The sequence below is a fragment of the Podarcis pityusensis genome (assembly GCF_964106645.2).
Source record: "Podarcis pityusensis genome assembly, chromosome: 9".
Lineage (NCBI taxonomy): Eukaryota > Metazoa > Chordata > Lepidosauria > Squamata > Lacertidae > Podarcis > Podarcis pityusensis.
Genome location: NC_138034.1, coordinates 17,357,419 through 17,380,054, shown reverse-complemented (window position 1 = coordinate 17,380,054; position 22,636 = coordinate 17,357,419). Strand labels below are relative to the sequence as shown.

General features: G+C 43.2%; 1 protein-coding gene across 4 annotated transcripts in view; it reads right to left on the bottom strand.

Moving 5' to 3' along the window:
- Positions 1 to 22,636, bottom strand: part of TEC (tec protein tyrosine kinase) — a 75,577-nt gene that overhangs the window by 46,793 nt on the left and 6,148 nt on the right. Inside the window, exon 1 of one of the 4 annotated variants that reach the window (XM_081019983.1) lies at positions 12,870 to 13,168. The exons of 1 other annotated variant lie outside the window; for it this stretch is intronic. Coding sequence is in view for 1 of the 3 variants with exons in the window: in XM_081019980.1 (XP_080876106.1) it covers positions 475 to 525 (51 nt within the window). In the remaining 2 variants the exon portion in view is untranslated. Of the gene's footprint in view, positions 1 to 474; positions 708 to 12,746; positions 13,169 to 22,636 lie in introns of those variants that run through there. 2 more of the 4 variants (XM_081019984.1, XM_081019980.1) reach the window with 2 other exon arrangements.

Below are 22,636 nucleotides of genomic sequence, written 5' to 3'. Positions count from 1 at the left end.
CTTGTATCAGAGCCAAGGAAGAGAGAAACATGATTGGCGAAATGGACTGAGAGGCGTATTAAGTAATTTGTGCACACTTGAGAGCTCCGTGTCCCTGCCCTTGTTTAACTGTTTTAAGTATGTCATTAAGTTACATACAGACCATACACACGCTGTAAGAATCCTGAGAAGTGTTGGTTAAGGGTGCTGGGAACTGTAGCTCTGGGGGATAAATTACAGTTTCGGGATTATTTGGGGGAACAGATTTACTTTAATCTTATGGTGTGTATCCAGACTTGAGCCCTCGCCCCACTTTATAAGTAGACACACAAATGATGGCCCCAGCATGTCTAGTTTGGCCATGATGATCTGGCCAAGCTTTTGTTATTGAAAGACAGAGGGAAAAGAACATAAAATGCTTATAGGAATGCACAGTAATTGTACGGGCCAGATTTTAAAAAATCACTATTGTAATACAACTGCTGCCTCACCCACCTTTTTGCCTGCCCTTTTTCTCTTCCATTGGTCTCTGATCCAGCACGTCATGGCAGCTGCACAAATGGAGGGGCGATTCTGTGCCCACTGCAGGAAACTATATGGAATAGGATCGCTCTCTCTAGCAGGAAATCAGTCTCATGAAATTATTCTTCTTCAGCTCACTCCATAAAGTGACCAACAGATGAAGCACATGGACAAAGAGGATCAAGCCTCAAGGGAACCGAGACTGAGATGAAAGACAATCAGGAAAAAACAGGGAGTAAGAAGAAAAAAAACCACAGAGGAGGAGGGGGGAAAACCACCAGCATACCCTGTGACTATGAGAAAGAGGAAGTAACAAGCAGTAGAGGGAGGAAGCCCTTCTCAAGACGGACACCAGTGGTTTAGCTATCTGAGCGCCCATATGAAAACTGCCTGTGATGGCTCAGCATCTAACTATTTGCTAATCTCTTAAACAGGAGCATATAAAGTGTTGTATTTAGATTGTTACAAACAGCAGCATTTTAACCTCCATATGCTGAAGTGAAATTTCGGAAGTCCAAATCCACAACATGCAAAATATACGCCAATTTAAAATTATTGTGCGGCGTTCCCCTCCCCACCCCCAATTCATATGCCTTTATTTCGTTCATGATTAACACACACAAAAACCTATCTGCGGAAAAACTGGCCAAGAACAAAAGAATGCCATCTCCACTATAATATGCTAAGGGGTTTTTCTGTGATTGTTGTAAAAAGTGATTAGCTGAGATGTTCTAATGCTACAGGAGACTAGTGTAAGCAGTCAGATCTCCAGTTGCCATTGACTGTTCAGATCCTATAGAAGGTGATGCAAATCAAAGAGCCTAGAGAGAAATAACCTGGAAGAACCCATGGTCTAAGATCATAGAAAGGAATGTGAGGTTCTTCTGGACTTAGCATTGTTCCTAAATGCCCAGGCGTCAGCTGTGACCAAGGGACCCTTTGCTTAACTGCAATCTACCAATTATGCTTATTTCTGAGGACTGCAAATCTGGCTAGGTGGCATACATTACATCACATCTGGACTGCTGTTGTGTACTCTCCATAGAGTTGCCTCTGAAGAGTGTCCAGATAGTGATATTGGTTCCAAATGCTGAGACTGGGTTGCAGCGGCGTAGCGTGGGTAGTCAGCACCCGGGGCAAGGCAAGTAATTTGCGCCCCCTAACCCGGGGCAAGGCAAGTAATTTGCGCCCCCTAACCCCTAACCATGGTCATTAATACTGACGGCTCTACTCTGGGGCAAATTTCGTAGTGACTACTGCCCTCCGTGGTGTTGTTTTTGCAATTAAAGGACCCCTGCCTCAAATAAAGCATGGGGATTGGGCACTGGGATTTGCCAAGGGAGCTGGGAATTGCAGTTCAGTGGCGGGTCAGGGGGAGAGGGTCCCTTCCGCGTCTGGGTGCCGTGGGCCCCTTTGCGCCAAGACGCGCGTCTTTGGGCGTTGCGGCGCAGCCTTCTCGGTCTCCCTCCCCGGCCCGGCTAGCCCTGACGCGGCTTCTTTCTGGTGCAGGGAGGGGGCGCCTCTGGGGCCAGTGGGTTGGCCAGCCTCCGGCGCGGGTGGACGGGCCCCGTCGGGGCGGGTGGGCGGCGTGGCGCTTGGTGCCGAAGCCTCCGCCCGCAGCACCCCATCGGGAGACCTGGCCGGAAGGAGCCTCGAGCCGGCTGTCGGACGCGGCTGAAGCAGCCAGGGCGGCATGGCAGGCGGCGGCGGCTCCCCGGCAACTCCATGCGGCCAGCCCTGCGCGCTGGCCGAGCCCCGCAGGCGAACGCTGCCCGTCGGTGAGGAGGGGCTGCCTGGCGCGCCTTCCGCAGCGAGCGCTGAGAGCCGCTGCCATGGGGCTCTGGGCGATTCCGGAGGCAGCGAGCGCGCCCCCCCAGAAGTTGCGCCCGGTGCGGCCGGCACCCCTGGCACCCCCCACGCTACGCCACTGCTGGGTTGTTAATCAGGAACACACCTATTAATGTTACTTTTTTTAAATAAGCATAAGGAGTGTGTGACTTCCTTACTGAAACAACTGCTCAAGTTTCAATTTTGTTTCCAGGTTTATATCAGAAATGGTGATGATCTTTAAAGTCCTTTATGGCTTGGAACCGGGATATTTGAATGGGATATTTCTCCCATTTGAGCCTGCTAAGTTCTTCTCCACAGACCCATGTGTGTATTCTTAGTTGAGACCAACAGCGCCAATTTAGGGAGGTGCGGGTGATTCCCATACACAGGGCACTGAGCTGAGGGGACACAAAACAACCACCACCACCACCTATATTTCTACAGATACCTACTGAGAAGATCTGTTTAAAAATGCAAAATAAAAATATTGTGAAAGAAAGAAATATGGGGGGGGGGGCAAATTTTGTCTTTGAAAATTCCCTCTCACATCTTGCCAGGCTAGCTTCATTAATGAAGCTCATCTTGCTCCCTCTTTAAGGGTTGCTAAAAGCTACCTGTTTAGGATGCCCATGAATAGTTCTCATTTTCTGTACTGCATCGTGGTTGTTTTAAACTTGCTCCATAACGAAAACAGTGAGAATTGTTTCTTTGCCTAATTATTTCAGTGGCTGCATTGTATCTTTGTGTATTATGCTGTTTTAGTCTATTTATTTTAGCTTACTGTTACCTTAGTTTACCTTGAACTTTTTAAAGGAAGGGAAGCATATAATTTTAATGAATCAATAGATAGGTGCCAGGGTGGTGGTGGAAATAGGAACAAAGAGATGAAAGAAGGGATGGTCCAGAGAGATGCAAATAATAGAAAATCAAAGAGATGAGTTGAAGGAGAAAGAATGAGAAAGACAGTAGTCAGAAAGGGAAGGAACGTAGAAACAAACCAGTCAACAAACTTCATATGGATTGCAAATTAATAACCAGCCAAAGCTTTCATTCCAAGCTTAGAGTATAGCTGGGTATGTTGGTTACGTTTTGTGCTAATATTCAACATATCCAGCTTGGATTTCTTTTTCTTTTCTTTTTTAATAGGCAAGACAATAATACATCAACAAATGATAGCAGCATATTAATCATGCACAAGTCCAAGCATGGTGCTCCTTTGAAAGCTCAAAAACTAAGAAAAACACAAAATTAAAACCCAGAATAAGGCGCCTGCTTAAAATATTTTTGTTTAGCCAAACTATATACATAAATGATGATGCATTTTAATTTCTTTTACTGTTTGTTTTAATTATTTTTTAAAAATTCGTTGTTTTTATTGGCAATTTTCATATTTCTTGTAAATGCTTAGTTAGGGGTGTTACTACAATCAAGCAGTACAGTCATACCTCGGAAGTCAAACGAAATCTGTTTTGGAAGTCCATTCAACTTCCAAAACATTCAGAAACCAAGACATGCAGCCAATCGGAAGCAATGGAAGCCCCGTCAGACATTCGGGTTCCAAAGAACGTTCGCAAACCGGAACACTCACTTCTGGGTTTGCGGCGTTTGGGAGCCAAAATGTTCACCTCACAAGGCGTTCGACTTCTGAGGTATGACTGTATATGAATTTTGTTAACTAAATATTAGCATTTCAACCTTTCTGGTTACGGCATATGCTTCAGACACTACAGAATCATAAGAATATCCACAAAATACCTACAAACCTATGTGCCTTTCCAGATGTATTTTTTTAAACAAACCTGTTTAAGGCCACTGTGCGGCATTTGGGCTAAATTTGATCTGCACCACCAGCAAGAGCCTTACCCTCGCACAGCTAGCAGTATTATGCAGAAAAATCACTCACTACCCAATCTGTGTGGCAAGTTACTAAATGATGGAAGAATGAATACACAAAACAGGGAAAAGGTGAGGAAAGGGTTGTAGAGCCCTGCAGGGAAAGGGGATTATCTTGCTGGCATTTTTGGAAGAGGATCAGGAATAAAACTGCCAGTATTTTAATATCTTTATACAGATAGGTAGCCGTGTTGGTCTGCCATAGTCAAAATAAAAAAAATCCTTCCAGTAGCACCTTTAAGACCAACTAAGTTAGTTCTTGGTATGAGCTTTCGTGTGCAAGCACACTTCTTCAGATACACACTTCTGTGTATCTGAAGAAGTGTGCTTGCACACGAAAGCTCATACCAAGAACTAACTTAGTTGGTCTTAAAGGTGCTACTGGAAGGATTTTTTTTATTTTTAATATCTTTATGTGAATCTTTGGTATGGCCACATTTGGAATACTGCATACAGTTCTAGTAGTGGAACCACAAAAGGTACAAAAAAGGGCAACCAAAATGAGGAAGGTCTACCTTTGGAACTTTTAGCAGGGGAGGTAAAAAAAGTAGTTATATGCTAAGAGGTTTATAATATCACACACAGCTTGAAGAAACTGACTAGAGAGAAATATTTAATACCTAATACTCTGGATATTTAATTAAATTCATTGCACAAGACAGACTGGTGGAAGTATTTCTTCACACAGGGTATGGAACTGGCTGCCACAAGTTTAGCAGTCATTGAAGATGGAGTTGAGAAACTCATGGAGGATGAATTATCAATCACTCTTAAGTCATGATGGCTATATCCAACCTCCAGCTGCTGTGATGGGAGAAAAACAGGGGGAGGCTTAGCCTTCGTGTTCCGTTTGCAGGCTTCCCAGAGGCCACTGGAGGGAACAAGATGTTGGACTAGACAGATCATCGGTCTGACCCAGCAGACTCTTCTTACACTCATTTGTTTTGGAGGTGTTAAAGGACTACAGCAACACTCTCCCACACTCCAGAAGTGTGGCAGGGCAGCAACAGGCTTTAAAAGTTTCCCTCCCCTCCTTTCGTAGAATACAAAATGACATTTTGAAAATATTTAAAATGTCTGGGCTTGGCAACATGGGGATGAGTTGCAGCACGGCTCACTAATGATGTTCCTGCTCAGCTCTGGACCACCACCTGCAATAGCTGCCTACCCACTCCCCATATGCAATACTCAAGTGAAAGGTTGGCTTCTTTTTTTGAAACAACCATGATGACAATGGGACTATAAATCTGCTTTTGTGGTGAAGGGAGGGTGCAAGCAGTGGGCAGTGCTGGACTGAGACACAGGGACAGTGGCCTCTAGTGGGATATGTCTTGGGCAGGCCCTGTTGGCCCACATTTTAGCACCTGAAGCCAAGGATAAGATACCCACCCACCCACCCCTTCACATACAGAAGCAAACTACAGTGGCAGCCAAATCCTACTTCGACACTGGTCACTACATACTTGGTTGGTAGAATGCGGATTTTCTTGTATGGCATTAGATTCAGCAATGATACAGTCGTACCTTGGATCCCAAACGCCTTGCGAGTCCAATGTTTTGGCTCCCGAAGGATCTTCCTGCAGCCAATCGGAAGCCACACCTTGGTTTCTGAACGTTTTGGAAGTCAAACGGATTTCTGGAACAGATTTCATTTGACTTCCAAGGTACCACTGTAGCAGCATACACTATGCCTTTAATTTTGAAATGGTTTTGTTTGGAAGCTAATTTACATGATTTACCACCAAAAAATGGACAAGGGGCCTTTTTGCGCATGAGGCTTAAATCAGCACTTTCTTAATTCCATCTGTAGTCATGTGAAACTAAAACCTAAATTTGGCTCAGCAAATAGAGGCCTCTGGGCCAAAGATGATCCTGCAGATGTACTTTTTGGTCCTGAAACTAACAATCCAGAGGCCAAAGAGATGTGAAAGAAGTAGTATCTGTGGTATTAAAACTTGCTGGCAGGCCAGTTTGGAAAGAAAGGTGCTGCTCAGAACAGCGGCTTATACAAATTCAATCAGTTTAAAACCATACAATATGTAAACAACATAATCACAGTTACAGAAGCAGCAGTTAAAACATTTCAGATCAATATATCACAGCCAGCTAGGACTACTGAATCTACTGCTTATAAAGCTATCTCATTAAAATAAAGCCTAAAAATACATGTAAGGTCTAAACCACTGAGCCTTGGGCTTGCCAATCAGAAGGTAGGCAGTTCGAATCCCTGCAACGGGGTGAGCTCCTGTTGTTTGGTCCCAGCTCCTGCCAACCTAGCAGTTCGAAAGCACGTCAAGTGCAAGTAGATAAATAGGTACCGCTCCGGTGGGAAGGTAAACAGCATTTCCATGTGCTGCTCTGGTTTGCGAGAAGCGGCTTAGTCATGCTGGCCACATGACCCGGAAACTGTCTGCGGACAAACGCCGGCTCCCTCGGCCAGTAAAGCACAACCCCAGAGTCATCCGCGACTGGACCTAACGGTCAGGGGAACCTTTACCTTTACAGTCATACCTCGGGTTGAATGTGCTTCGGGATGAGCGCGTTCAAGTTGCGCTCCGCGGCAACTCAGAAGTAATGGAGCGCGTTACTTCCGGGTTTTGCTGCTTGCGCAGATGCTCAAAATGACGTCACGTGCATGAGCAGAAGCGGCGAAAAGCGACGCATGCGCAGACGTGCCGTTGCTGGTTACGTTTGCTTCTAGATGCGAACGGGGCTCCAGAACGGATCCCGTTCGCATCTAGAGGTACCACTGTACCTTTAAACACTACCAAGGAGGAAGCTCAGTGCTTTTTTCCTGAAGGGGACGCAGGGGTACGCATACACCTAAGCATTTTGTGAATCTTTGTACTTTTGTCCATTTACTGTCTTTATTTTTCCCAATTTGAACTATAAAATGGTAATTTTCTTGAGTCAAAATGAGAGTACCCCTAAACACTTTTTTAGAAAAGAAGCACTGAGAAGCTGATAATGTATCTCAGGGGAGAGAGCTCTATAGTGGTGGGGCCAGCACAGAAAAAGTACTGTCACTTGATCTGCCCCTGCCAGAGTTCCCTTCCCAGAGTAAAAGTCTCTACAACAAATTCCATTTCATGCGGAGTAAGGACTCAGACGCGGGTGGTGCTGTTGGTTAAACCACAGAGCCTAAGACTTGCTGATCAGAAGGTCGGCTGTTCGAATCCCCGCAACGGGGTGAGCTCCTGTTGCTCCGTCCCAGCTTCTGCCAACCTAGCCGTTCAAAAGTGCATCAAAGTGCAAGTAGATAAATAGGCAGGAAGGTAAACGGCGTTTCTGTGTGCTGCTCTGGTTCGCCAGAAGTGGCTTAGTCATGCTGGCCACATGACCCAGAAGCTGTACGCCTACTCCCTCTGCCAATAAAGCGAGATGAGCGCCGCAACCCGAGTCGGTCACGACTGGACCTAATGGTCAGGGGTCCCATTACCTTTACCTTTAAGGACTCAGAGAAGAGCCTGAGAACAAAAATAGATTTTGAAGCTACAATCAAAGGCAACAGCATCGCTAACGGGTGGACTGAAGTTGCAGTAGGGGACAAGTGGAACCATCCATTGGATGCCAACCATGAAAGGTTTTATAGCTAAGCAGCAGCAACTTGAACTGAACCATAGTGCCAGTTAGTGCTGCTAAAGCAAGACTGACTGTATACGACTGTGCTGTTCCCTATATGCAAGGAGATGTGTGGCAACATTTTGCACTAGCTAAAACCTCTGAGTTGTTTTCAAGAATGGCCCCATACAGAGTGTGTCGCTTGGAAGTTAAGAAAGCATAGATTAGTATTGCAAGTTCCTCTCTACTCAAGAAAGGTCAAGGCATTGCAACAACAGAACAGAAAGAAAGCATTTTAGCTACTCTGGCAACCAACTTACCAAAGAGCAGGGTTGGAACAAAAGGAAAAGCAACTCCCAGACTTTCAACCTTTTCTGTTAGGGAGATTTAGAATCCCATCAATCACAGGGAGACCTATTCCCTCTACAACTCCCTCTATTTCTTCAAGAAAAACAAACGTGGGCAATTTTATGGTTTATTTTTTCACTCCAAGATAAATTCCAGTGTTAAAGAATGCCCCAAATAAGCTTGCATATATCATGTATAAGCACTTTTTTATCCCAATATAGTAATTCTTAAAAAGAAATTTAAAAACGGATGTAGGAAGTTTTATGGAATATTTTTCTACCTCAACCCAAATTCAAATTAATCATAGAATTTTAGAATCGTAGAGTTGGGAGGTTATCCAGTCCAACACCCTGTAATGCAGGAATCTCAACTGCATCATACGTGACAATGTGTCTGAGAAGCCATAAATGATGTGCCATAAGAAAGGTATTCTATCTGTTTCTCTGGGTCAGTTTTTGCTTGAGACCTCTTTTAGGCCAACAAGTTAATAACTGCTAGGGCAACAAAGGATCCCATGTGAAAGATTCATTTGATTTTCCTGGGCTCTTCCTGCCACCCACAGTGCTGTAAATGGTAAGTGGCAGAAATTTGATAAATTTGGGGACATTGTTTACCACTGTGCAGGTGACACTATTATAAAAGAACTATAGAGTAATAATAATAATAATAATAATAATAATAATTTATTTATACCCCACCCATCTGGCTGGACTTCCCCAGCCACTCTGGGCGGCTTCCAACAAAGTATTAAAATACAGTAATGCATCAAACATTTAAAGCTTCCCTAAACAGGGCTGCCTTCAGATGTCTTCTAAAAGTCTGGTAGTTATTGTTCTCTTTGACATCTGGAGGGAGGGCGTTCCATAGGGAAGGTGCCACTACCAAGAAGGCCCTCTGCCTGGTTCCCTGTAACTTGGCTTCTTGCAGTGAGGGAACTGCCAGAAGGCCCTCAGAACTGGACCTCAGTGTTCGGGTAGAACGATGGGGGTGGAGACGCTCCTTCAGATATGCTGGACCGAGGCCGTTTAGGGCTTTAAAGGTCAACACCAGCACTTTGAATTGTGCTCGGAAACGTACTGGGAGCCAATGTAGGTCTTTCAAGACCAGTGTTATGTGGTCTCGGTGGCCGCTCCCAGTCACCAGTCTAGCTGCCGCATTCTGGATTATTTGTAGTTTCCGGGTCACCTTCAAACATAGCCCCACATAGAGTGCATTGCAGTAGTCCAAGCGAGAGATAACCAGAGCATGCACCACTCTGGCGAGGCAGTCCGCAGGCAGATAGGGTCTCAGCCTGCATACCAGATGGAGCTGGTAAACAGCTGCCCTGGACACAGAATTGACCTGCACCTCCATGGACAAGCTGCGAGTCCAAAATGACTCCCAGGCTGCACACCTGGTCCTTCAGGGGCATAGTTACCCCATTTAGGACCAGGGAGTCCTCCACACCCACCCGCCTCCTGTCCCCCAAAAACAGTACTGTCTTGTCAGGATTCAACCTCAATATGTTAGCCGCCAGTAGAGTGATCTACTGTGTAAATTCTAAAACAAAAAGTATACATGAGATTGTTTTTAACACCCTTTTCAGTGGTTAGGGCTAGCTTTAGAAAAGTTTGTTATTTTCCTTTTCCTTGTAGATCATAAATGATTGACAAAGAAATGTGTGGGCTGGTATGCCAAGAAAGATTAAGCCGGTTTCTTAGATGAAACTGGTCAAAGAATGCTTTAGCAACTTATTAGTGACATATAAACCCATTAGTAGCTAAATTGTCAGAGCATTTTTACAGCAACCGATAGAGGCAATTTGCACACCGAAGGAGTACTGTGAAAATAACTGAAACTGTGTTTGACACTGTCAGGTCAGCACTTACTACTACTAAAAGCCAAACTGCCTTTTAAAGTTAACTTGTCTCATCAGCAGTGGAAACTGCTGTGGTAAAAGTTGTAGTTGTATTTGCAGTTTTCCTGTGAATGCATATTGCTTCTTTAAATTGCAGCCTTTAATATTTTATTGAAACACATTGTCACAACTTTTCCAGAGAAGTCAAAATGGCCTTTTCAACACCTCTTCCTGCAGCAGCTGCTGCCACTTTAATATGGCAGAAAGTGAAAGGATGGGCCACAATATGCCATGTGGCAAAAAACCAGTTTGGGATGGAAGGATAACGCTGGCACTGTATTCTCCCAACTTGTGATTCCCATAAACTGGCATGCAGAAGCATAATGCCTCCAACAGTGCAAAGAAAACTGCCTTATACTGAATCAGGTCATTTATACATCTAATGGAAACATGGTGGTACCTTGGGTTAAGAACTTAATTCGTTATGTAGGTCTGTTCTTAACCTGAAACTGTTCTTAACCTGAAGCTTCACTTTAGCTAATGGGGCCTCCTGCTGCCGCCGCGCTGCCGGAGCACGATTTCTGTTCTTATCCTGAAGCAAAGTTCTTAACCCGAGGTAATATTTCTGGGTTAGTGGAGTCTGTAACCTGAAGCGTATGTAACCCAAGGTACCACTGTATAACTGTTGTGGCTAGTCACCACTGGTAGGCTTATCCTCCACGAAGTTGTATAATCCTTTTCTAAAGCTAATCAAGTTGGTGGGAGTGAATTTTACAGTTTTAACTTTGCACTGTACTTTCATTTGCTTGTTTTGAATCTTCTAACATTCAGCTTGATTGGGTAGTCCTATGTTCCAGCATTATGAAAGAAGGAAAAAATCTCTCTCTTCACTTTCTCCCAGCATTCGAAACTCCCATTGTTCTAGGCCCGTTCTAGACAGGGAATTTCATTAATGCGAGCAGTTTTTGAGCTCTGGGAGCAGTACTGTGCCTAAGATTTCAGATTAAAACTGCCACTGCTAGAAAAAAAAAAGGAGGAGCTTTTTCTGCCTCCCCACTTTCAGCCACTGTCTGAGGACTGAAGAAGGGACCCTCATAAGAATATTAGGGGGCGGGCAGGGGAAGTATGGCTTTGTTTTTGCAGTCTTCAGATGAGGACTAAACCATGTGAAAAATGAATATAAGATTTTAGCTGCAGTTCATTCATTTTCAGCTTTGTAGTCTGGTTATTAAAAAAGCGTGCCTAGACATTCCGTTGCGACGCTCATAACCTAGGTTTAAGGTGCCATTTAGCTCCTAGTTTTCATATCTCAGTTTCTAACACTGCTTTCTCCATACCATGTATAATGTCCGTCTTGAGCTCTCATATGAAAGCCCCTCCCAGAATATTGTGGCAGCAAAGTACAGTGGTACCTCGGGTTACATACGCTTCAGGTTACAGACTCCGCTAACCCAGAAATAGTACCTCAGGTTAAGAACTTTGCTTCAGGATGAGAACAGAAATCGTGCAGCGGCAGCGCAGTGGCAGCGGGAGGCCCCATGAGCTAAACTGGTGCTTCAGGTTAAGAACAGTTTCAGGTTAAGAACGGACCTCCGGAACGAATTAAGTACTTAACCCAAGGTACCACTGTATAGCTTCCCTAGTCGAGCTGGAAAGCCGGGGCAGCCATGTCAGGAAGGTATAGAAGACCTAAACACACACACACAAAGTCCCAAAATGTGGTTGCATCAGGTTTGTAAAGAGCCACTTGCAGTGCTTTCTTTTTTTAAAAGGTATTGGTACTCACCATGAAGTTGTTATAGTTAAGTGCCACTCTTTTAACAATGGGGGGGGGGGGGGTGGAAAGGTGCTGGTACTGCAAACCCTTGAGTACTCCCAGAAAAAAACAATGCACTAGCCCACTTCCCTTGCTTAAAACTCCAAAAATGCCAGGAAAGAATTTGCAACCTGGGGCTGAAACGACAATGCTAACTCACATCACCCCTGATCATTCACCATACTGGCTGGGAATGGTGGGACTTCGGGAGTCCAGCGAACATCTGGAGGTCCCATTCCTGACATTGTCTCCCCACCCCCTTTTATCTTCACAACAATTCTGTGAGACAGGTTTGGGCCAAGAGCTTGCGAATGACCCATTGAGCTTCCTAGCCAGCTAGGGAACTGAACCCTCCTCAGCCCTTTGTCAAACATCCTCACCACTCCTGCGCCCTGCTGCCCTTCCACACAGCCCAGACCTCGAATGAACCCCAGGCCGGATATTAAATGCCACCGAATTTCTGCATCGGAGACACGGGGATAATAAACGCGAACGGAGGAGCAGAACGTCCTACTATCCCCAAGGTTGCGCCCGCAGTTACTTCACTATCCCGCTCTCGTTTCGCAAGCCGAGTCAGGCACGTAACTTGTGAATTCAATCTCTCTCAGGCGAAGAGGGAGGATCTTGAGCGACACAGATAGTGAGGATGAAAATAGGGGATATGACTGATCTCCTTAGAGTTTTCCTTCCTCTGATCAGCAGAACTTCCCTCTAGTCCAGGGTTTCCCCGAACTCGGGTCTCCCGCTGGGTGTTTTTTTTTTTTTACTACAACTCCCATCATCCCTAACTAGCATAACCAAGGGTTAGGGATCATGGGAATTGTAGTCGTGTTCCCTTCTCTCTCCCCCCCCCCCCAAATCTGGAGACCCAAGTTTAGGAAACACTGTTCTGCTGGTACTTACAAACAAACACTTAAAAAAAGGAGGACCTGAGGTAACAGGTGAAGACTTCCGACTTACAGAGCCGCTGCCCGACGCCGGTCCGAGCCGACAACCCGAAGCCGACCGGTCTCCTCGCCGACTTGCAGCGCTAAGAAGCAGTTGCGAAAGGGGAGGAGCCGAGCGCCGTCGAGCTGCTCTTACCCGAAGATGGCTCCGGCCGGCGCCCGCGATGGGGAGCCGAAAGTGCGGCTCCTGAGAGAGGTGGAAGGCGGGTGTGGGGGAGGGAGCTCCGCCGTGTCCGTCCCCCTCAGCTCACCGAAGCGGGCAGCCGCTTCCCTCCCTTCCCCTCGCCCTCTCCCTTGCACACGCCGTCCGAGCAGTTGGAGGAGGAGGAGGAGGAAGAGGAGGAGGTTTCTTGAAGCGTAGGAAAAAGGAAGCGGCGGCGGCGGCGGCTACGAGGTCTTCGCTCGCCGCGCTTGCAGGTTGCCGAAAGCGAGCGCTTGGGTTTCCCGCCGGCGCAGTCATGGCGCCTCCTGGAGGTGCTCCGCGCAAAGAGCGTTTCGCGCGTGCGGATGGTGCGGGGCATAGGAGCCGACTGCTAGGGGCCCGAGGTCCTTTCGTGCTCCCCCAATAAAATATTTGAGGGGACTAGAACCCCCCCCCCAAAGTTGATGGGCATTGTCATTTAAATTGTGTGTGTGTGTGTGTGTGTGTGTGTAGCGTGTCATGTGATCGATTATGTGGGGCAGGGCTTGCCTACCCCTCCACCCCATGTTTTTCAAGTTGGTACCTCTGGTGTGGGTGTAGGGTAAGATGTGGAGGAAAGCTGCTTCAAATTGTGTGGTCTTGGGCCTGAAAAGATGGAAGAGGAAGAGGATGCAACTCACACAAGCTGGCCTATCTGAACCATCATTTGGCCCATTTTCTGGAACAGTCCAAACTCAACCCTTTCCATTAGATTTTCACCTCCTCAAGCAACGGCCGCCTATTTATAGTTCATCCTTGAGCCTAGGATTGTGATTCAATAGTCCCCAAATGTGGTAGTCGGTACCACTTAAGCTATGACGTAATTTTGCTCACATCAGAGCAGACTTTTGTGCTTTCATGGTTGTGGTGGCATGTTCCTTTGAGGATAAGCATTAATATATGGCATTTCTCACCCTATACTGGATAGATCGCTCACTATAATTGAAAAGTGGGGTGGAAGAAGATTGGAAAAAATTTAAAGTATATCTTCAAAGATATTGTAATATTAAAGACTGTTAGAAAGATGTTGGAAAAAGAAAATTAGGTAGTTTTGGTAGATATGATATAAAGGATTAAGCAAAAATGAGTTGATGAAATTGGAAGGATTTGCTGAAAAAACGATCTGAACTAGAATACAAAATTGGGAGGTGAGAGGAGGTCAAGGAAATAAGTAAAGGAAAAAAGTTATGTAAAGGTTTAATCTGTTCTTGTTCTATTTCAATTGAATGTATTTTTATACTTTCTTTTTTTCCTTTTTTTCTCTCTCTCTCTGTTATTGTTATATTCTTTTTTGTATTTTGTATTGTTCTTTTTTCTTTTTGTAACTTTAAACTTTGAATAAATATTATTATTAAATATATATATATATATATATATATATATATATATATAATTGAAAAGTGGGCACAATAAACATGGGCCATTGAGGTGTCAAAATAGGCCCTGGGAGAGGGCAGGGTGGAAGCCCATAAACCTTTGGGAACCCTTTCCTGGGTAACCTGAATACTGACAAAGTGGGCAAATGGCCAGCTTAGAAGGTTCAAGAATGCAGATTGTATAAGCACTGCGCTGGACCCCAACACCAAAACAAGGAACCCACTGAGTCTTCTTGACACCCTTGAACTGAACCCACCAAACCAGGGATTGCAGCTGCTGAGTCAGATTCAGTTGAGGGGCTGGTTTTCCCATGCTTCAGAGAAACCCATCACCAGCCTGAAGCTGGATAGACTGTAAATGTAAGTATTTTGTCTGCATAGATTTGCTGCTGCCATTGTTGTGAACCAATTCATGAATATACGAAAATTATACATTTTTTAACTTACTTCCCAAGTTGTTGCCTGTTTCTTCTTAAGAAAGCAGAGCCAGCTTACTTCATAGCTGGACTTGCTCAAAACAAGGCCTTACTGCCTAATTTCTATGCTTCCCAGCATAACCGCTGCTCAGGAATGATGGGAGCTGTAGTCTGGCAACATATGGAGAGCCATAGAGATGCGGTCTGTAGGTTTTTTGTTGCCAGTAAATATGTTCCTGCCTTTCAGTGTTCTGAGCAATAAATTGAAAGGCATTGGAATTTTGGTATTCACTCTTACATAAGTGGAAATTATGAGTATAATTTAACCCTGCTGCTAGGACACGCACACATGCACACAAAACTTGCAGGGAAGGAGAGAGAGCTTTTAAATGGGAAAATATTTCTATACTTGGAACCCTGTAAAAGCTTTAATAAGCTAACAAGAACTTTATTGAGAAATGTATGGATGGCTCTTGCGTCTTCATGCTACAATGTTATGAGAAATAAATAAGTCTGTAAAGAACAGTCCTGTCCTTGTGTTTTTAAACACAGGCATATGTTTGGTAGCAGATATCTGTAGCATGACAAGAAATGGATCATTCCATTAACAGTTCACTCATTAACAATAGTAGGAACCTAACCCAGAGGAAACACCTAATTCCTGCCAGCCAACCCACATTGTTTCTGCTGGGAAATCTTGTAAGGAAAATATGGCAACATTCTTCACTAAAAATAAAAGCAAGCTCTGCCTTTGATTCTTCCACCAAGGGTTTGGCTTTCTTGATCATTTTGGCATAGCATTTTAAGATGTGTACAATCACAGGAATACAATGCTTTTGTTCCCATCATGCTGTACAACAACAGAACATGTTCATAAATCCTAGTAAACAGAATGTTATATTCTCTTTCCCACATCAGCTGTATTCCATCATTTCAGAGCCAAGAAGTAAATTTAGGTGTGTTGAGGTCAGTATTTAGCCACATTCTTTATAATTTCACAAAAGATTCTGTCTGTGCTGCATTCTGTGATCCTTTCTGTGCTATTCTTCTAGATGGGGAACTGCGTATGAAGGCTTGGATTTCATTAAAGAGGTGCAAGCTGCCAGGCGCTCAGAATGAGGGACCACAAAGACAGTGGTAGTCTTATGATATATGGCTTTTTTACACACATATACAACCTGAGTCTGTGGAGGGGCTCACAGCATTAACAGCCCAGAAGGTCCTGCTTCTCCCATAGCTACAGCCTTGGATTCAAGCATGTCTTTCCTTCTTAGGCTTCTCCCTGCAGCCTGCTTCTAGCCCAGTGCGCACTCTCTCTCTCACGCACGCACGTGCGTGCGCGCACACATACACACAGAGGTTCTGACTTTTGTTCTTCTAACTATGGATGGGAGTCTCATCCATTTGCCCTCTGGAACAGAGCAGCTTTATTTCTTATACTAAGAACCCATACTTAGGACCATTATGGTACTTGTCTGGCTACTTGAGCAATTGAATATTAATAATAATAATAAGAATAATAATAAGAATAAGATATTCCCCTCTCCAAACTATATTAAAAAATTAACCTAACATTTTCTTCTTCCCAGACGCTCTTCAACGCTTTCATTATCAGTGATTTCATTTAAAATATTTATACCTTGCTATTCAACAAAGCCAACCAAGGCTGCTTTTAATATAATTAAAATGATTATATGACTTAATAAAACCATCAAATAAGAACCAAAGAAACATAACAGTAGTTAAAATCATTAAGACTAAAAAGAGTATCACAATTAAAGAGACTGGCTAATCCAGTTAAGCAGCCATTAAATATCTAGCCTACTAAAAATGAGTTCATCCAGAGCCTAAAAGGTACTACTAACTTCAGCTTTGTTCCTCCAGATGTTGAAGTACAACTCCTGTCAGCTCCATCCAGTTTGGCCAATGGGCCAGGGATGACGGGAGGGCTAAAGGTTCCTTACACCTGCCTTAGAACAAGGGCCAAACATGAGATGGGGGTCTGGAGAAGCAAGTGGTCCAGGCTGCAACCCCTTTACTATCAGTGGTGGGAAATTGAGGATTGCTTACAGCTCAGAACCAACATTTTACTGGAAACCAAGTGGAAGCCAATGACATTACTAAAGAATTGGTGAGATACAATCATTTCTTCCTTCTTCAGATTCTCAGCCTAGAACCAGATGAACTTTCCTAACACTCTTTTAAAGGCATGCCCACATAAAGCACTTAACAGTACCCAATTCTGTATGGAATCACATGTGCATATCACATCTATTAGGGTGAAAGTACACATTCAGCAAGGTGTCTATAATAATTTCATAAGCTTAAAAAAAAAACTTAGCAGAAGCTAGCCCACATTATTTGAACTCAGCCATCGGAAGGACACAACCATCTCCAGTGGCCTTCATTCTACAGCAACCAAACCCGCTGTCACTCTCGGAAATCTCTCACCACTCAAAGATTGGGGGAATTTAACAATAATCTAGACATGGTTCAACAGTATGTCACAAGACTGCCAGAGGAAAACTGGAAGTGATGCTACTATGCCACTATATCCTTGTCAAATACTTCTCTCCATCCTGGGAGCTTAAATTCATGAATAAATTTAGGAAACTTTGTGATACTTTCAGAGTTAGTTAACACACACAAATGGTTTCATATTGAGGATTATTTTTTTCTGTGTAGAGTTTCAAGTATGCATAACTATGTATAATCTGACCTCTAGTGACAGAAGTGTAGTACTTGCCAGGACAACAGGCTCGATAGTCATTTACAGTGGTACCTTGGTTGTTGAACAGCTTAGCTCCCGAACAAATCGGCTCCTGAACGCAGCAAACCCGGAAGTGACTGTTCCGATTTCCTAATATTTTTGGGAAGGCGAACATCTGACGCAGCTTCTGTAGCTTCCGATTGAGTGCAGGAAGCTCCTGCAGCAATTGGAAGCTGCGCCTTGGTTTTTGAACAGTTCTGGAAGTCAAACGGACTCCCTGAATGGATTAAGTTTGACAACCAAGGTACCACTGTATATTGATATGTGCATCCCAATCTCAGACCAGTGAGAGACTCCAGGGGTTCCTGCGTTTACCCCATGTTTGGTTTCCTTGGAATGAAGTTCAGTGGAGACTGTGCTACCTTTAGGATATATGTCTTTCTTTATACATATATATGACCTGAGCATAGGATGAAGGGGTTCATAGCAATTACACTCCAGCTGATCTTGCTTCCCCTTTAAGTTTCCAGGGAAGTCCCAAACTCAGCTTTGGGTACAGCACAGAGCAGACACACCTCTCTGTCTCCAGCTTCCAGCAGCAGCCCAACCTCACACATAACACAGGCTAATATTCTTCTACCTTTCAAGTTGAGGTAGCTTCCTACTAGGTGAGCAGGGGTTACTCCCATTTGACTCTATGGCAACAGGGCAGCCTCTTTCTAATGTTAATAGAAATACTTAACTGGCTGGCTAAGGTTATTCTATTGCTTTAACAAAGGAAACTGGTTTGGCTGGTGTCCTCTTATAGAGCTTACCATCCCCGCTACAGGATCATATATCTGGAAGGAACCCTTGAGTGTCATCCAGACTGACCCCCCAAACCCATAAAACGATTGTGTCACATTTAAGAGCTACAGGTAACATAAAGGGTTAAAGGAAGCAGTTGACAAACTCAGAAACATTGGATGCATATCACAGATCCTTTCTCTCTGCAAGCAAAGAAGTTCCTGTTTAGGATTGTGTTACAAAATTATAATTAAAATTATGCTGGATCCTGTTTATATATGACATTTTTCTATAAATACATAGATTTCATCCTGCAATACATGAGATAAAATTCCACTTTCAGACATTGGTCTAGATTTTAGAAGGTTGCAGGAAAGCATCAGAAACATATAATACATCACCAATTGACAACTAAACCTGTTCATGATCTTTTGCCTCATATAAAGCTCACATTAACTTTAGCTCTCATTAGCTTTTCAGAGAACAAAATGAAAACACTTTCATGATAAATAGGGGAAACCTCCTTAGAAAAACTTTTTGCCATCTGTAATGTCAAACAGACCTGCTTAACATTACCATTCATCTTATCTGACATGAAATACTATAATTGAGGGAAAAGTGATCTGTATATAATTATGTGTCTCCAATAATTGAATTTCTACTTTTTATCCCCAGATGTCTCAAAAGGTCTTGTAATGTAGGTTTTGTCTGGTCAAATATTCAATGCCAGATGGTTGTGAATATCCCTCTCATTCTCCTTGGGCAATTATTTAAAAATCATAATCTATCTTGATCTTCATTTGTCATGAAACAAGACAAACAGACGTGTAAAACACTAATGGGGCCAGTGAGGTAAGAGGAAAGAGGAAGCCCTAAAGTGTACTCTCTTAAGAAAGAAACCATTAATTCTTCTAGAGATAAAGAAAACATCTAGTTTATGTTGAAGAGATGCCTGCTTGCCTGCATTGATAACATTTCATTTAAGGTTTAGGGTTGTCATCTGTTTGTTTACAAGGCAAAGCAATGATAATTCTGCTATATATCATGTCAATGGTGTAAAGAAAGTAGAAAACCAAGGGACTTATTGGGATTGCTGTATAATCACAGGGATATTGTCACATATTAATTATTTTAAATGGACTTTTGGAGTTCAAAAACAGGTCCAGGGTCTTTATAGCCCCACTTTACTGACTGATTTCCACTTTTAGAATTGATAGTATAACTATAGGTATCTTATACTATATACACACATATATAGGTTACTGAGATTGATATTTAAAACTCCAAAATCCAGGGGTCCCCCCACTCCCCAACATAGACACACTCTCACACAGAGTATCGTGTTTAATTTTTAAGCTTAGAACAAAAGTGTGTAACAATTTTGCTGTCTTCTATAGCAACAATATTTTCAAAGTCTATAATACATTCATTCCAACTCACCCTTTTAATCTGAAAAATCAATGGCTCTGTTGTAATGGTGGTATCTGACAGCAAGAGAATGGGAGCAGGTCCTAGTGTGTGGCAATTAAGCCCTTGAAGATCATTTCATATGCTGCTACACCTAACTTATTATCAAGCTATACAATTTTTGTAATCAAACTAGAAAATGGCTTGTGTTCGAGTAACATAAGGATTTACAGTACCGTATTACTAATTCCGAGTAAATGACATTATGAACACTTGCCACTAGATGGTGCTTGATTACTATGGTTGTCACATTTTCTACACAAAAATATGAGTACAAATGCAAATGTATAATTTAGCATCCTCAGGTATTTCTAGAGGTTGTAAGGAAAGGCTGCACAACAATATAGGTTGTTTAATACTGTATACAGTGCTACCTCGGGTTACAAACACTTTAGGTTACAGACGCTTCAGATTACAGACTCCGCTAACCCAGAAATAGTACCTCGGGTTAAGAACTTTGCTTCAGGATGAGAACAGAAAGCGTGTGCCAGTGGCACGGCGGCAGCAGGAGGTCCCATTAGCTAAAGTGGTACTTCAGATTAAGAACAGTTTCAGGTTAAGAATGGACCTCTGGAACGAATTAAGTTCTTAACCCGAGGTACCACTGTACATTCTATGAAGTTATATATTAAAAATGCAATACCTTTATAAATTAGGATCCATGTGTGTTTATGACATATTAGGTAAAAAGGTAAAGGACCCCTGGACGGTTAAGTCCAGTCAAAGGTGACTATGGGGTTACAGCGCTCATCTCGCTTCAGGCCAAGGGAGCCGGCATTTGTCCACAGACAGCTTTCCAGGTCATGTGGCCAGCATGACTAAACCACTTCTGGCGCAACAGAACACTGTGATGGAAACGAGAACACATGGAAACGCTGTTTACCTTCCCGCCACAGTGGTACCTATTTATCTACTTGCACTGGTGTGCTTTCGAACTGCTAGGTTGGCAAGAGCTGGGACAGAGCAACGGGAGCTCACCCTGTCGTGGGGATTTGAACTGTCGACCTTCTGATCGGCAAGCCCAAGAGGCTCAATGGTTTAGACTACAGCACCACCCGCGTCCAAATGATACTTTATGATGTATTAGCAATGTATGTGCACAGAAATGTCTCAATCTTCCCTCAAAGCCTAGACTGTAATGCTGTAGCTGGATCACCTGGCTGCTGCAAGACGGTAAGAAGTGGGAGGAGGAGGACAGACATGGCACACTGCTGTAAAGAGGGCAGATTACTACATCATATGCAATAATGTACTTTTGGAATCTTAGTGGAAATGGCTGGATCCTGGGGGCTACAGTGCTGTAAGGTAGATGGTACCATTGTCGTTTACAGAAAGGGAAGGTATTTCCATGGCCAAATTTGCAACAAGGTTCAAGGGTCCTGCCTTGCAAATATTCAACATTAATCTTTTTGTTTAAAAAATCCCATCAGCCCATACATAGTAATGGAATTTGTTGTATTTAGTTGGCATACTGTGTAATAAATATAGCAAAGTAATCCACCCAGGGCAATAACCTGTGCTGTTGTTTCTATTGAAGTGTAGAAGAAAAATATCTTAAGTAAGTTAAACATAAATTCAAGCAAAGGGCCTTGGGCATGCACATTTAGGATTGCATCTGATGTTAGTCATACTTAGGGTTGGCCCACTTAAATTACTAGTCACCTATATTAATTTCACTCTATGAACTCTATGAACAACTTTGAATACAACTCTTACATTCGGCCCATATAACTGTTTTATTAATAGTCATCTAGTATGAATTATGGTGCTGGAGGAGACTCTTGAGAGTCCCATGGACTACAAGAAGATCAAACGTATCCATTCTTAAGGAAATCAGCCTTGAGTGCTCACTGGAAGAACAGATACTGAAGCTGAGGCTCCAATACTTTGGCCACCTCATGAGAAGAGAAGACTCCCTGGAAAAGACCCTGATGTTGGGAAAGATAGAGGGCACAAGAAGAAGGGGACGACAGAGGACGAGATGGTTGGACAGTGTTCTCGAAGCTACCAGCATGAGTCTGACCAAACTGTGGGAGGCAGTGGAAGACAGGAGTGTCTGGCGTGCTCTGGTCCATGGGGTCACGAAGAGTCAGACACGACTAAACGACTAAACAACAAGTATATAGAACCAGTGAAGCGACCACAAAAATTAATGCTCCTGATAAACATGGGATCTGAAACACTGTGTGTTTCCCTGTACTAGAGATGGCCCTGTGAAAAGACTGCACAACCTTGAGTTGAAAGAGCAGCCTAATGAAAAGCTAACAGAAAATAGATATTTTATCAGTACATTCCTTTTAGCTAGCTCTTCAGTGTACTTAGAGTAAGACGTTAATTTAACCACAATGCTTAAGAAGTACACCAGAGATATAATATATTGAATTTGAATTATTTTTAGCCGTTTATTATTATATAGAAAGTATTCACACAATTTTCAATGTGGATAATTTTTTGTTAATGTGGGAATTTATGGATAAATGCCTTTTTTACAGTGTGATCCTGAAATTTCCAGGTATATGCACGTGCGTTTATTTAAATATACAGTATTTTAATTACAGAAAAATGCAGTAAAACTGGTCTTTTATTAATGAAGTTGCCAACATCCACAAAGGTGGAGCAAAATATTCTCATAGCACTGGAGGCCTGGGAAGGGTGGAATCTTAGATCATAAAGTTGCCTCATAAGGGTGGAGTTCTAGTGCTTAGTACATCAGCAAATGAAATTATATAAACGAAGCTATAACTCTTTTTTAACAGCTCATCTGTGGATTTAGTGCCAACAGTTCTGATCACTTGTAATTGAACTATACAACCAAATTAATACTGCTATCGTAAGAACATATTTTAAAATTCTCTTCATTTCTTTTTAAATTTTGCTGTCTTCAATGTACTTTTGTAAAAAAAAGAAAGAAAGAAAGCCACAATAATTACCCATGGTGCTGCTGAACAATTAATTTTGGAAAGAATT